Source organism: Salvelinus sp. IW2-2015, linkage group LG2, assembly GCF_002910315.2.
Source record: "Salvelinus sp. IW2-2015 linkage group LG2, ASM291031v2, whole genome shotgun sequence".
NCBI classification, from domain to species: Eukaryota; Metazoa; Chordata; class Actinopteri; order Salmoniformes; family Salmonidae; genus Salvelinus; species Salvelinus sp. IW2-2015.
The window spans coordinates 23472237-23484838 of record NC_036839.1 but is presented as its reverse complement, the minus strand read 5'-3'; the positions used below and the strand labels follow the sequence as shown (position 1 = coordinate 23484838).

At 44.9% G+C, this 12602-nt stretch overlaps 1 protein-coding gene across 1 annotated transcript in view; it reads left to right on the top strand.

The window, feature by feature from the left end:
• Positions 1-12602, top strand: part of LOC111977202 (solute carrier family 49 member 4-like) — a 78427-nt gene that overhangs the window by 36010 nt on the left and 29815 nt on the right. The window contains exon 5 of the mRNA XM_024006564.2: positions 9024-9132. Coding sequence (XP_023862332.1) covers positions 9024-9132 — 109 coding nt within the window. The remainder of the gene's footprint in view (positions 1-9023; positions 9133-12602) is intronic.

Genomic DNA, 12602 nt, shown 5'->3' with positions numbered 1-12602 from the left:
CGTCCATCTCCTCCAGAGTTCCAATCTCCTACAGATGTCCTCACAACACGGGTCATCTCACTACAGAGCATCTCCCTCACGAGTGATCCAGTTCTGCCGTGACAGAGGTATCGTCTCCATCTGGCCTTAACAGAGGCTGGTTGCTCATTCATCCTAGCAGGAGGGTCATCCCTACACGCATGGTCTCTCCTCTGACAGAGGCGCAGTTCTCCTACAAAGGTCCATTGCCCTACAGAGGTCCATCTCCTACAGGAGTTCCATCTCCTATGCGAGATAGTGCTCATGTCCTCCTATCACGAAGGAATCCATCCTTCATACAGATCGTTTTTGGAACAAGTTTTTCCCGGCAATCCACCAAGATCTAGCCAACTGCCTATGCACTGGCTATCACTTGAAGCTTGTCTATTAATTACTGATTCTTTACATCGCTTATTCATTAATTCGTATTATGGTTGGTTGGCTCTTAACTATATTTTTTTTGTATGGTTTTCTGTTGTTGTTACAATGGTGATTTGAATATTAAGGGAGGTGCTACATGCGATCCTCGTAGGTTTTCTTAGGCGTTCTCCATTGTCTGTAGATGGGTGGTCTCCACCTACCCTTTTAGTTTGCCTCTTTAAACCCTTCAAACCCTGCAATTTATGTCGGTTTGTTGTATATTCTTAGTGTAGTAGTGAGGATCGTTATAGATAATTTGTAATATAGTATTATGTTAGGTGGGGATTCACATTAGCAGATGACTAATGCTGCTAGCCTAAGGATACAAGTATAAGGTTCCGTTATTAAGTAGCAGTTTGTAGTACGTACTGATCACCTGCTTTTCCTAACACTGTGTGGAGAGCTGGGCTAGTCGTCCCAAATGAACGAAAGGTTGTCAAGACTCATGTACTCGGAGGCAGCTCTGTAGAGTGGTCCCTGCTGCACAGCCACAGTCATAAAATCAGATTTGAAACCAAAACCAAACACAACTGCTAAAACCTAGAATTAAAGACAAAGTATTTTGGTTTTCATCGAATTCTACAGCATTTCACAACTTTTGATTTTCAGCGGCACAATCTAGCAGAATCGGTTCAGTTCATGCCTCGGGGGAAAGATTCTTGCACAAAATCAAGCGAACCATCGCGCTCCCAGAAAGCTTTGCTGGTGCGTAAAACCCAAAATTACAATGACAAACTCAACCTGCCCAAACGGCACCGTATTCCCTATTCAAATCAAAAATCAAATCAAATCAATTTATATTAGTCACATATCACATGATTAGCAGATGTTACATGCGAGTGTAGCGAAATGCTGCTGTGCTTCTAGTTCGACAATCGCCGCAGTAATGAACCACAAGTAATCTACACCTAATAATTCACACACCTACTCCTTATACACACACACAGTTGTAAGGGATGAAGAATATTAATAAAGATATATGAATAGTGGTGGTACAGATACGACATGGCAAGATGCAAGACGTTGGTATACGAGTAACGCGTATATCCTTCTACATATGAGATGAGTACTGTAGGGTAGTAAACAAAAAGTGGCACATAGTTTAGAAGTGGCTAGTGCGTTACATGTATTACATAAAGATGGCAAGATGCAGTCAGATATATAGAGTACAGTAATATACACTCTGAGAATGGTAATCGTAGGTATGGTAAACATTATATATAAAGTGGCAATGTTTAAGTGCTAGTGGTACAGTTTTCACATAATTAATCCATCAATTGCCATTTTTAAGTGGCTGGAGTTAGAGTCGATATGTTGGCACGCGGCCAGCTAAATGTTAGTGTGGCTGTTTACAGTCTGATGGCCTTGAGATAGAAGCTGTTTTTAGATTTCTCTCGCGGCTCCCTGCCTTGATGCACCTGTACTGCCTCTTGCTTCTGGATGATAGCGGGGTGAAACAGGCAGTGGCCTTGGGGTGTTGTTTGTCCTTGATGATCGTTTTGGCCTTCCTGTGAAATCCGGGTGGTGTAGGTAGTACCTGGGAGGGCAGGTATTTGCCCCCGTGATGCGTTCTGCGACCTCACTTACCTCTTCTCTGAGAGCCTTAACGGTTGTTGGGCGGAGCAGTTGCTGTACCAGGCGGCTGATCACAGCCGACAGAATGACTCTCGATTCGTGCATCTGTATGAATTTGTGAGTGCTTATGGTGTCAATGCCCGAATTTCTTCAGCCCCTGAGGTTGACAGAGGCGGCTTGTCCTCCGGACCTTGCGCCTTCCTCACAACGAGGCTGTCTGTGTGGGTGGCACCAACTTCGTTTGTCCTGATGTGGTACACCGAAGGAACCTTAAAACTTTCCACCTTCTCCACTACTGACCCCGTCGATGTGGATAGGGGGGGCTCCCTCTGCTGTTTTCTGAAGTCCACAATCATCTCCTTTGTTTTGTTGACGTTGAGTGTGAGGTTATTTTCTGAACCATAATAACCGGGCCCTCACCTGCCTCCCGTAGGCTCTCGTCGTTGTTGGTCATCCAACGCCTACCATGTAGTGTCATCCGCAAACTTGATGATTGAGATTGGCGGCGTGCATGGCCAACGCAGTCGGGTGAGACAGGGAGTACAGGAGAGGGCTTCATGAACACCTTGTGGGGCCCCCAGTTGTTGAGGATACAGCGGGGAGTGGAGATGTTGTTACCTTACCTCACCCCTGGGGGCGGCCCGTCAGGAAGTCCAGGAACCATTGAACAGGGGGGTCGAAGACCCGGTCTCGGCTTGATGAACGCGTTTGGAGGGTACTATGGTGTTAATGCTGAGCTGTAATCGATAAAACGCATTCTCACATGGGTATTCCTCTTGTCCATGATGGTTAGGGCAGTGTGCAGTGTGGTTGCGATGCTGCCGTCTGTGAGACCTATTGGGATCGGTACAAGTCAAATTAGGGAGTGGGTCTAGGGTGTCGTAGGTTAGGTGGAGGATGATATGGTCCTTGACTCGTCTACTCAAAGCACTCCATGAATGACGGAAGTGAGTGCTACGGGCGGTAGTACGTTCTAGCCAGTTTACTTAGCTTTTTGGGAACAGAACAATGCTGGCCTCTTGAAGCATGTTGGGGAACAGCAGACTGGGACTAAGGATTGATTGATTGGTCCGTAAACACACAGACCAAGCTGGTCTGCGCATGCTCTGAGGACGCGGCTGGGAATGCCGTCGGGCCTGCAGCCTTGAGAGGGTTAACTACGTTTAAATGTTTTAACTCGTACACCCTCGGCTTTGCAGTGAAGGAGAGCCAGCGCAGGTATTTTGGTAGGGGGCCGTGTCACAGTGGCACTGTATTGTCTCTAGAGCGTGATTTTTGGACTGAATAGAAAAGTTGTTTAGCCTGCGTCTTGGGGATAGCGATAGAACGTTTGCTGGGTCATGCGCCCGGTACTACGGAGCTTTGGGTTTTCCATTTTGTGTTTATAATACCGTGCATTGGAGCTTGTAGACGCTACTGGTGCGTCACATGTTAACCTCTTTGTTGGTCTGAGCTGTGTGAATTGTAGTTGGTTGTGCGACTATGACAGATTTTGTCTCTGTAACTTCTGTAGGGTAAACTATAGCGCTTGTATTTGGAGTTGTGCATTGGCGGAGATGGAGGATTAGTGTCATACACGTTTGTAATTCGGTCATTGCTTCCGGTCACGTAGTGGTGTTATTGCCGCTGTACTGGGAGTTTAAATAAGGCTGTAACCGTTGGTTTTCGCGCTTGTGGTTTGGTATGTCAGTTCAACGCGAATGCTGCCTGGTCAATAGCCACGGTTTTCTGGTTGGGTTTGGGATGCTTTTAATCGTTGTACTGTGTGGTTGTACTGACATCGTCAATACGCTCAGTCACTTCCTAATGAAGCTTCGCGCTCTAGCTCGAATAAATCAGCATATTCGTGCAATCATTGTTGGTTGGACGCAATACGGAACAATATTTCCAATTCTCGGTGATCGAAGCAGCTCTTACGAAAGCGGGATTCACAGGATTGATGGTACGCGTGGTTGTTATCACCCATGCGTTGAACAGGTACATTGAGCGCGGGGGGTGTGTAGCAGTTTAGATTTAGTCGTTTGTAGGCTGGAATCCAACAAAAATGGAGTGCGTGGTCAGACTTTTTCCGAAAGGGCGGGGGCAAGGCCTAATACTGCTGTCGCGGGAAAATTAGTATGATTGGTGTTTGTACGATAATGATGATCTAAGGGTTTTTCCAGCCCCTGGTAAGCGCGTATCAAGTAGATTGTGCTGCCAGAATTAGGGAGTATTTGTTTCTAATGTATAGGGCTGCTTTGTTTAAAATGATCTCGTGCCAGCTAACGAAGGAATGGCAAGTCCTACAGGGTGTGGTGTGTGTATGTTCCCGAGTAGTTTTGACAGTGAGAGGAGTCAGATACTAGAGTTCGTTCAGGGCCCATGCGATTGTGGTGGCTTTGGTAAGGTGGGAGATATATCTACGGTGTTATTAAGCTCTCTGATTTGATGAAGAGTATGTTCCATTAAGGTAGAGTAATTAGCGTGGCTGTAAGAAAGTTAGCTCGATTCATATGGATTCTGAGGTAGTTCTAGATCTGGCGTGAACAGGAATGGAAGCTTTTGAGTTTGCCTGTGTGTTGTTAAATGATGATCAACAAAATCGTCCCCATGTCTCTGTTAATGTCAAAGGCATGATCCCATCTCCGGCGTCTGTATGTGCTTCAGCTAGAAAGATGTTTGTTTCTGTCGGCGTGGCTGATGTCAGGAAGAACCAGTCTGCTGCAAGTCGCTTGAACTCCGTGGCTGAGTTAACTGCGTGAGTTAGTCACAGTATTGCCGTGAAGCAGAGCTGTTGTGTAAAAATCCTGATGTCTCTCTGGAAATGCGTGGACCTCGTTGTAGCTCCGGTATTTTCATCAACACTTAAATCGTCATGAGACTGGACATTGGCGGCGTAGTATGCTAGTGGAGTGGAGCGCGATGTGCCGTCTCTCGGGGATAGCCGTGACTCACTGAGAACCGCATGTCCTGTAAGCGTTTGCGGTTCGTTGCGCGTTACTCGTTTTATCGGTGGCGTACGCACAGAGGTCGCCGGCTGGGATCGAGATCCATGTAAATGGGATTGGAGGCAAAACACTCGGATCCGTTCGTGGAGAGTGTCATAGTTTACCTGGGTAGGAGAACTGCTATTATGTAGGTTATACATTAATGCTTGTTGGTATATGGTTTCAAGTGTAGTTCCTTTGTGTATCACCCTGACTGGCTGTACTGAAATTGAGAACATATAGAAATAATAGCCTCGTGGGGAGGCCTTATGGGTGGTGATATTCTAAAACTGGTACATAATGGTGGTGTAATAATAACACCTTAAAAATAAAACCAAAAGTACTGCATATTTCAAGAACAAGGCGAAAGCGAGGGCATGTGCATACTCTTTTCGGAGCCACGGTGTGCGCCTAAAAGATGTGTTAGTATGTGGTTTTGTTTAACTTTAGGACCTAACTGGTCAAAAGTAGTGCAGTGTATAAGATGGAATTGGGGTTATGCTCGATTTTTGGGACACCCCGTCCTTCAGTGTGATTTTAAACATGGTGGCGGCATCGTTAGGCGCTGTGTTTTGAATTATGTAGAGCGCTGCTAGCATCAGACCTGAACCAGATGGGGTAATCCGACGAGTCAAAGCACATGCAGATCATATGGAACTATGGTTCAATATTATCTCTCACAAACGATGGAAAGGTGGTGAGGAGGGTAATGGAGCAGTAAAGTTGGTGGCTTAGGACTACAGCTCAATTGGACCTAGCCCGCGCTAGTCGGTGTAACTCTGGGAAACAGCTGTATATAACAGATAGAGTGGTAAAGCGTTGGCGTTAAAGGACAGACTCTGTAGGAGATGGAAAATTGGCCTAGTCTTTTATGGAAAAAGAGGTGTGGAGATCGGTGTCAGTTCTAGTGGAGTAGTGGTGGACCTGAGTATTAAATGTGAGTAGCAATTTGAAAAGAAACAGGGAGTAGATTTGTTTTTTAATTTAAATACAAACAGACAGAATTGAAGTTGGTTGATGTCATAAATATAGAGGATTTGAAAGCTATGGAAAGGAACTGGCACGGCTGTCTGAGTGAGTTGTATGAGTCATTTTGCCTAGGAAGGTTCTATCCTGCTTATTCTGATGCATTGAACTCCAGCCAAGACCTGCCAAGGACAAATGGCACTTAGCTGATGATGCTGCTGGCTTCGTGGCTCCCCGGAATATTTCACCCTCGGCCGCATTGCCCTGTGCTGTGCTTACTTAGGCTGAGTCCCAAATAGCACCCTATTCCCTATATAGGGACTTTTATACACCACTTTTGACCAGAGCCCTATGGGCTATAGTGCACTACATAGAGAATAGGGTGCCATTTGGGACAAAKCCTTACTATACAGTAATCTAAATAAGCTGTGGGCCGGAAAAAGGTGCAAGGATATTGATTTCCCGCCGGCCGCCATCACAGCAAGGTTAATAATACAGTAGCAGCTGATAGCTGGAGAGAGAGGGCAAGTCACTTTTATGAGTCTATAACACTCTCTCTCTCTCGTCTAGACTCTTCCAAGGCCAAGTACCACAGGACAGGGTACTGGGGTACACTCTCTTACAGTGGATAGGAGTAGAAGTGCCGATCCAGGATCAGTTTTGCCTCATTGATTGTTATGAATGGYCAGGGGTGACCTGATCCTCAGCACTCCTACTGTTGATACATACAGTACATCCCCTAGTCTGCTTTCCTGTCTGTCTGTCTCCTCAGAGTTTGTTTATCCCAGTTTCATCTCAGCACAGACTGAGGTAATCAGCTGAGAGAGTTAAGAGTGGTGCCAGCCCATCATGCTTTATTAGCATTTATACGAGTGTCTCGCCAATCATCAGGCCTGTGTGTGTGTGTGTGTGTGTGTGTGTGTGTGGTGGTTGTGAGGTGTGTGTGTGGTGTGAAAACACGAGAGAAGACCCTCCCTAACAGAGGAAGCCCTACTCCCCTCCCCCCCCTACCTCCGTCTCAACTAGTTGCTAACACTTGTCTGTTGGCACCCTCCAATCACTCTCTGCCAATTACAATCATCCAGTAACACCTTGTTTCTCATCACTGCCGCCTCCGCCCAAACCCTGTCTCTTGCCATGTGGCTGCATTTAATTTTGGAGGACCCATCACTTCACCCCTCTCTAAACAGGAACGTATTCAATCTCCAGCCGTCCGGTCTGACAGTGGCAGCAGCCGAGATAGAAAGGGAAATCTCTCTCTCCTCTCGTCACTCTACTCTCTTCTCTCTTCTCTTTCTCTCTTTCATCGTCATCTCTCTCTTTCATCTCTCTCTCAGGACTGTTTGTTTTCCTAGCTTCTGTTCAGGATGGACGGCTGGCGTTTACTCATGCATTTGTTCATGACATCCATTGATATGCCGGATGCGTCCTGTATGTATCTCGGAGGGACATCTGGCGAATGCTTAAGGCGTTCCTCATCCTCAGGGAGGGAGGGGGGATGAAAAGCAACTCTGAGGAAAATCTAGTTCACAGCTACATAGACTTAGACTTGAAAGTCTATTGTTTTGTTTCAAGCTAAGTTGAGGAGGAAACTTGTCCCAAGTTGCTGCATAGCACTATACGACATCAATGTATTCCTCTGGCACTTTAGACAGCAATGTTGCAGTTTTATTCTCCTTGAAGAGAACCTCCATAGAGATACAGATTCATGGAGCACCCACCCAGGGTCTGTCATATGATACTTCGTATTCTCCCAAAGCAGTACCCGAAGTGTACACTTGCACACTCCCCAGGTGTGACATTGTTCCTGGCTACTAACCATGGCCTGCTTTGATGGACAAACAACCAGCATCGTGGTCATGATCGTGATTAGCATTTTGTAAAATTCATGCTTGAGAATAACCCACCTCTTAGTGGTTTGTCAGTGTTTACAAAGACTGACAGACCTGGCCAAAGTCAACATTGATATGACCAACTCCAACAATTTCTATTAGATTTACCCCTGGTCTCTCATCTCAGACTGTTACTTGGCCAGAGACCACACAAAATGAGCTTCTGTTCCATATTGTAGGTATCTCACTTAGTTCCCTTGTTTGAACGATGCCTTGGTTCTACCCGATACACCCGTATAATGTCTCAATGGCAGAGCATAAACCTAGAACGTTCTCATCATCAACAAACTGTTTACAGCAGGTGGTAAATGTGTCGTTTGTAGACCCACAGAGAGGAATCAGGGTTGGGGAATTGATTTAAATGGGATTGGCTTAATCTACTTGAAAGCAAAAGCGATAATGCCACTATCTGGTCTGGGAAAGTATGCCTGTGGGGGACGTTAGATGGGGCATTAGATGGGACGTTAGATGGGGCATTAGATGGGACGTTAGATGGGGCATTAGATGGGACGTTAGATGGGGCATTAGATGGGACGTTAGATGGGGCATTAGATGGGACGTTAGATGGGGCATTAGATGGAGCTAAATAGTTTTTGACTTTGGAATGACCTTCCTTCCAGGGATCTTTTGATTCACAGAACAATCAGAGGGAGTCATTGTCTCGGATCATCATCTCAGATGTGGGAAATAAATAGTCTGTCATGTGAAATGACTTTGTTTGTGGACATGCTACTATTGCCAAACCCATTAATATGAATAAATACACGATTAAGTAGATCAGTTAATCCTATTGTTTTGAGCCTCGGCTGATTCATCAGTTTAGTGCGTCTGTGTGTGGTTGGTGTCACCTCATCAAATGATCTTGGTTCTTCATCTCAATCTCATTTCATAGCTGTTGTTCTCCCCTGTATTCAAACCTCATCATGGTGTCACCTCCGGCCTAGCCCTGCCAGCCTGCCAGGCAGCTCTTCCTGGTTCCAGGTGTTTATCTCTCTGTCACTACACTGAGGTGGGATCGATCCTCCCTGACAATAAGAGATGCTGTGTGGTGTGAGCTGACAGAATAGGAAAGCAGGAGGCTGTCTGGTGGCAGGTCTCCAGACACTGTCAACCAGAGAGAAGGAAATTTGCTAGATAGGGATACTGTAGGACTAAAAAGACTTTGTTTCTCTCTCTTTCCCTCCAGTAACTTCCGGTTCCTGATGATAGCATTGGCCTACGCGGTGCCTACAGGGGTGGTGGCAGGCTGGTCAGGAGTTCTGGACATGATCCTCACCCCTGCCAGAGTCAGCCAGGTAAGGAACACACACCTGACCCAACACCAATAACATGTCCGCTGAGTTTAGAACATACCAAAGATACAGATTGTCTGCAAAGTTGACGAGTCTATTCCCAATTATCCTAGCATTACTCACTTTATTCACTCTGAATGGTAGTACAGTAATAGCAGTTCTGGAAGACAATTTAGACATGTTCAAAGTGATCATTACAAAGGGCATTTATTACAACAGAGTATTTATAACATCTGCTGCCAATTTCCTCCAAATGATCTGCTCTGGTACAACACACAATGAAAAACGTTCAGTGTTGGCGCTCACCTATTGAAGCACTGAAACGGGACTGCTAGCCTTCCTGAAAACATCCCCATCATTCTAAAAGCACCTGTGATGTGGCAAATTTTGGCAGAGGTGTAATTTCCCTTGCTGAAGTGAACGTTTACATGCCAAATAACACTGTATTCTATACATAGTGCACTATGGACCTTGGTCAAAAGTAGTGCACTATCTAGGGAGTAGGATGCCATTTGGGATTCAGACTCTGTAATTTCCCAGACGGAAATGGATGTTGACTCATAATTAACCCCCAGTGGCTCATGCCATACAGTATTGACATAACTTCGAGCCCAGCATGGCAACTCAAAATATCTTCTTCACAAATTCCTTTTTACTTTCCCATCCTGGACTCATTAAAAAGCAGCAGGCCCTTGTGAATACCACTTTGAACTTCAAAACCCACCCTCAAAAAATACCTAATTACAAGTTTTTATAACTATCCTCCATTCCGCATAGGCTTGTTTGGTTGGTTGGTCCGTCCTCTTCTCTCTCCTATCGGACCATCTTCTTCTCTAAGTGTAGCTAACTTTTTAAGGGTCTAATAAAACATGGGTGGAATCCACAGCCCATGATTTGCATATGGGAAAATGTGGAGTATGTCAAGAAAGCGAGGCACTTAACACTTTAGATTCTTAGTTTAATTAGACCGGCTGCATCTCAGACCCTTCAACGGTACAGGATTAGCATCAGAGATCCAGGATGAGAGAGAACGAGAGGAGAGATGTTGGGATACAGAGCAGAGCACCCTCTACTTTTAACACGATCGTAGTGGCTCAAAGGAGACAAAAGAGGCTTCTTTTCAAGGTTACCATCAGACAGGTACTTGAGAAGAAATCACAAAGCTGTGGGATAACACACATACACCTTCGCTTCGCTATCTTTCCTTTCTGTCAGAACCCACAGGGAGTATCATCAATTCTTTATACTCTTTATGTCTTACAGTTGCATTTGTCGTCAAAAGGAAATGTTAAGGAACTTTTCTCATCCAAGTTGCCTTTATCTGGCTGTCTAAAGATGGTGTCACAAAGATGCATAGCTGAACTCTGAACAGTTTCCCCAGGCTCAAAACGTATAAACACACTGAGTCATTAAAATGCATCATAATGAGAGCATTCACTCCTCAGAAGCTGAAGGAGTGTTAGTTTGACTTGAACAGCCATCACTAGCCTTGCACCTTGAGACTAATGTCCCATGTATGTAGAGTCATTATAAAACGAGTTGTTTGCATCCTGGATGCTAATTGGTTGATTTGAGGGACAACAACTTCCATAAAATACCATGACGTATTCATCTCCCTCTGAAAAAGATTGTCTACACAATATTTTTCCATGCTGCTATTTGGTTTGCAACAGTTGGCGGTTATAAACCTACCAGTCTGCCTCTACGACCTGTGCAACAATGTATCATTTTACAAATGCGATCTCTCCTGTGCCAGCTAGCCCAAGTATCAACGAGAAACTAATAATTCACCATGGAAACTGTAAACACTCAGAATTCCATTCATTCATTTACCAGCTTATGTAGGCCTATTGGATATTATTAAATAATTAATTATTGAACTTGTTGTCTCTCATAATCATTGAATCTCAGCTAGCTACATGCCACTGATTTGTGTTACATAGCAACATTGAATCTCAGCTAGCTACATGCCACTGATTTGTGTTACATAGCAACATTGAATTGGTGGCAGGTCTCCAGACACTGTCAACCAGAGAGAAGGAAGTTTGCTAGGTAGGGATACTGTAGGACTTGCTGCTAAAAAGCCTTTGTTTCTCTCTCTTTCCCTCCAGTAACTTCCGGTTCCTGATGATAGCATTGGCCTACGCGGTGCCTACAGGGGTGGTGGCAGGCTGGTCAGGAGTTCTGGACATGATCCTCACCCCTGCCAGAGTCAGCCAGGTAAGGAAACACACCCTGACCCAACACCAATAACATGTCCGCTGAGTTTAGAACATACCAAAGATACAGATTGTCTGCAAAGTTGACGAGTCTATTCCCAATTTTCCTAGCATTACTCACTTTATTCACTCTGAATGGTAGTACAGTAATAGCAGTTCTGGAAGACAATTTAGACATGTTCAAAGTGATATTACAAAGGGCATTTATTACAACAGAGTATTTATAACATCTGCTGCCAATTTCCTCCAAATGATCTGCTCTGGTACAACACACAATGAAAAACGTTCAGTGTTGGCGCTCACCTATTGAAGCACTGAAACGGGACTGCTAGCCTTCCTGAAAACATCCCCATCATTCTAAAAGCACCTGTGATGTGGCAAATTTTGGCAGAGGTGTAATTTCCCTTGCTGAAGTGAACGTTTACATGCCAAATAACACTGTATTCCATACATAGTGCATATGGACCTTGGTCAAAAGTAGTGCACTATCTAGGGAGTAGGATGCCATTTGGGATTCAGACTCTGTAATTTCCCAGACGGAAATGGATGTTGACTCATAATTAACCCCCAGTGGCTCATGCCATACAGTATTGACATAACTTCGAGCCCAGCATGGCAACTCAAAATATCTTCTTCCCAAATTCCTTTTACTTTCCCATCCTGGACTCATTAAAAAGCAGCAGGCCCTTGTGAATACCACTTTGAACTTCGAAACCCACCCTCAAAAAATACCTAATTACAAGTTTTTATAACTATCCTCCATTCCGCATAGGCTGTTTTTTGGTTGGTTGGTCCGTCCTCTTCTCTCTCCTATCGGACCATCTTCTCTCTAAAGTGTAGCTAACTTTTTAAGGGTCTAATAAAACATGGGTGGAATCCACAGCCCATGATTTGCATATGGGAAAATGTGGAGTATGTCAAGAAAGCGAGGCACTTAACACTTTAGATTCTTAGTTTAATTAGACCGGCTGCATCTCAGACCCTTCAACGGTACAGGATTAGCATCAGAGATCCAGGATGAGAGAGAACGAGAGGAGAGATGTTGGGATACAGAGCAGAGCACCCTCTACTTTTAACACGATCGTAGTGGCTCAAAGGAGACAAAAGAGGCTTCTTTTCAAGGTTACCATCAGACAGGTACTTGAGAAGAAATCACAAAGCTGTGGGATAACACACATACACCTTCGCTTGCTATCTTTCCTTTCTGTCAGAACCCACAGGGAGTATCATCAATTCTTTATACTCTTTATGTCT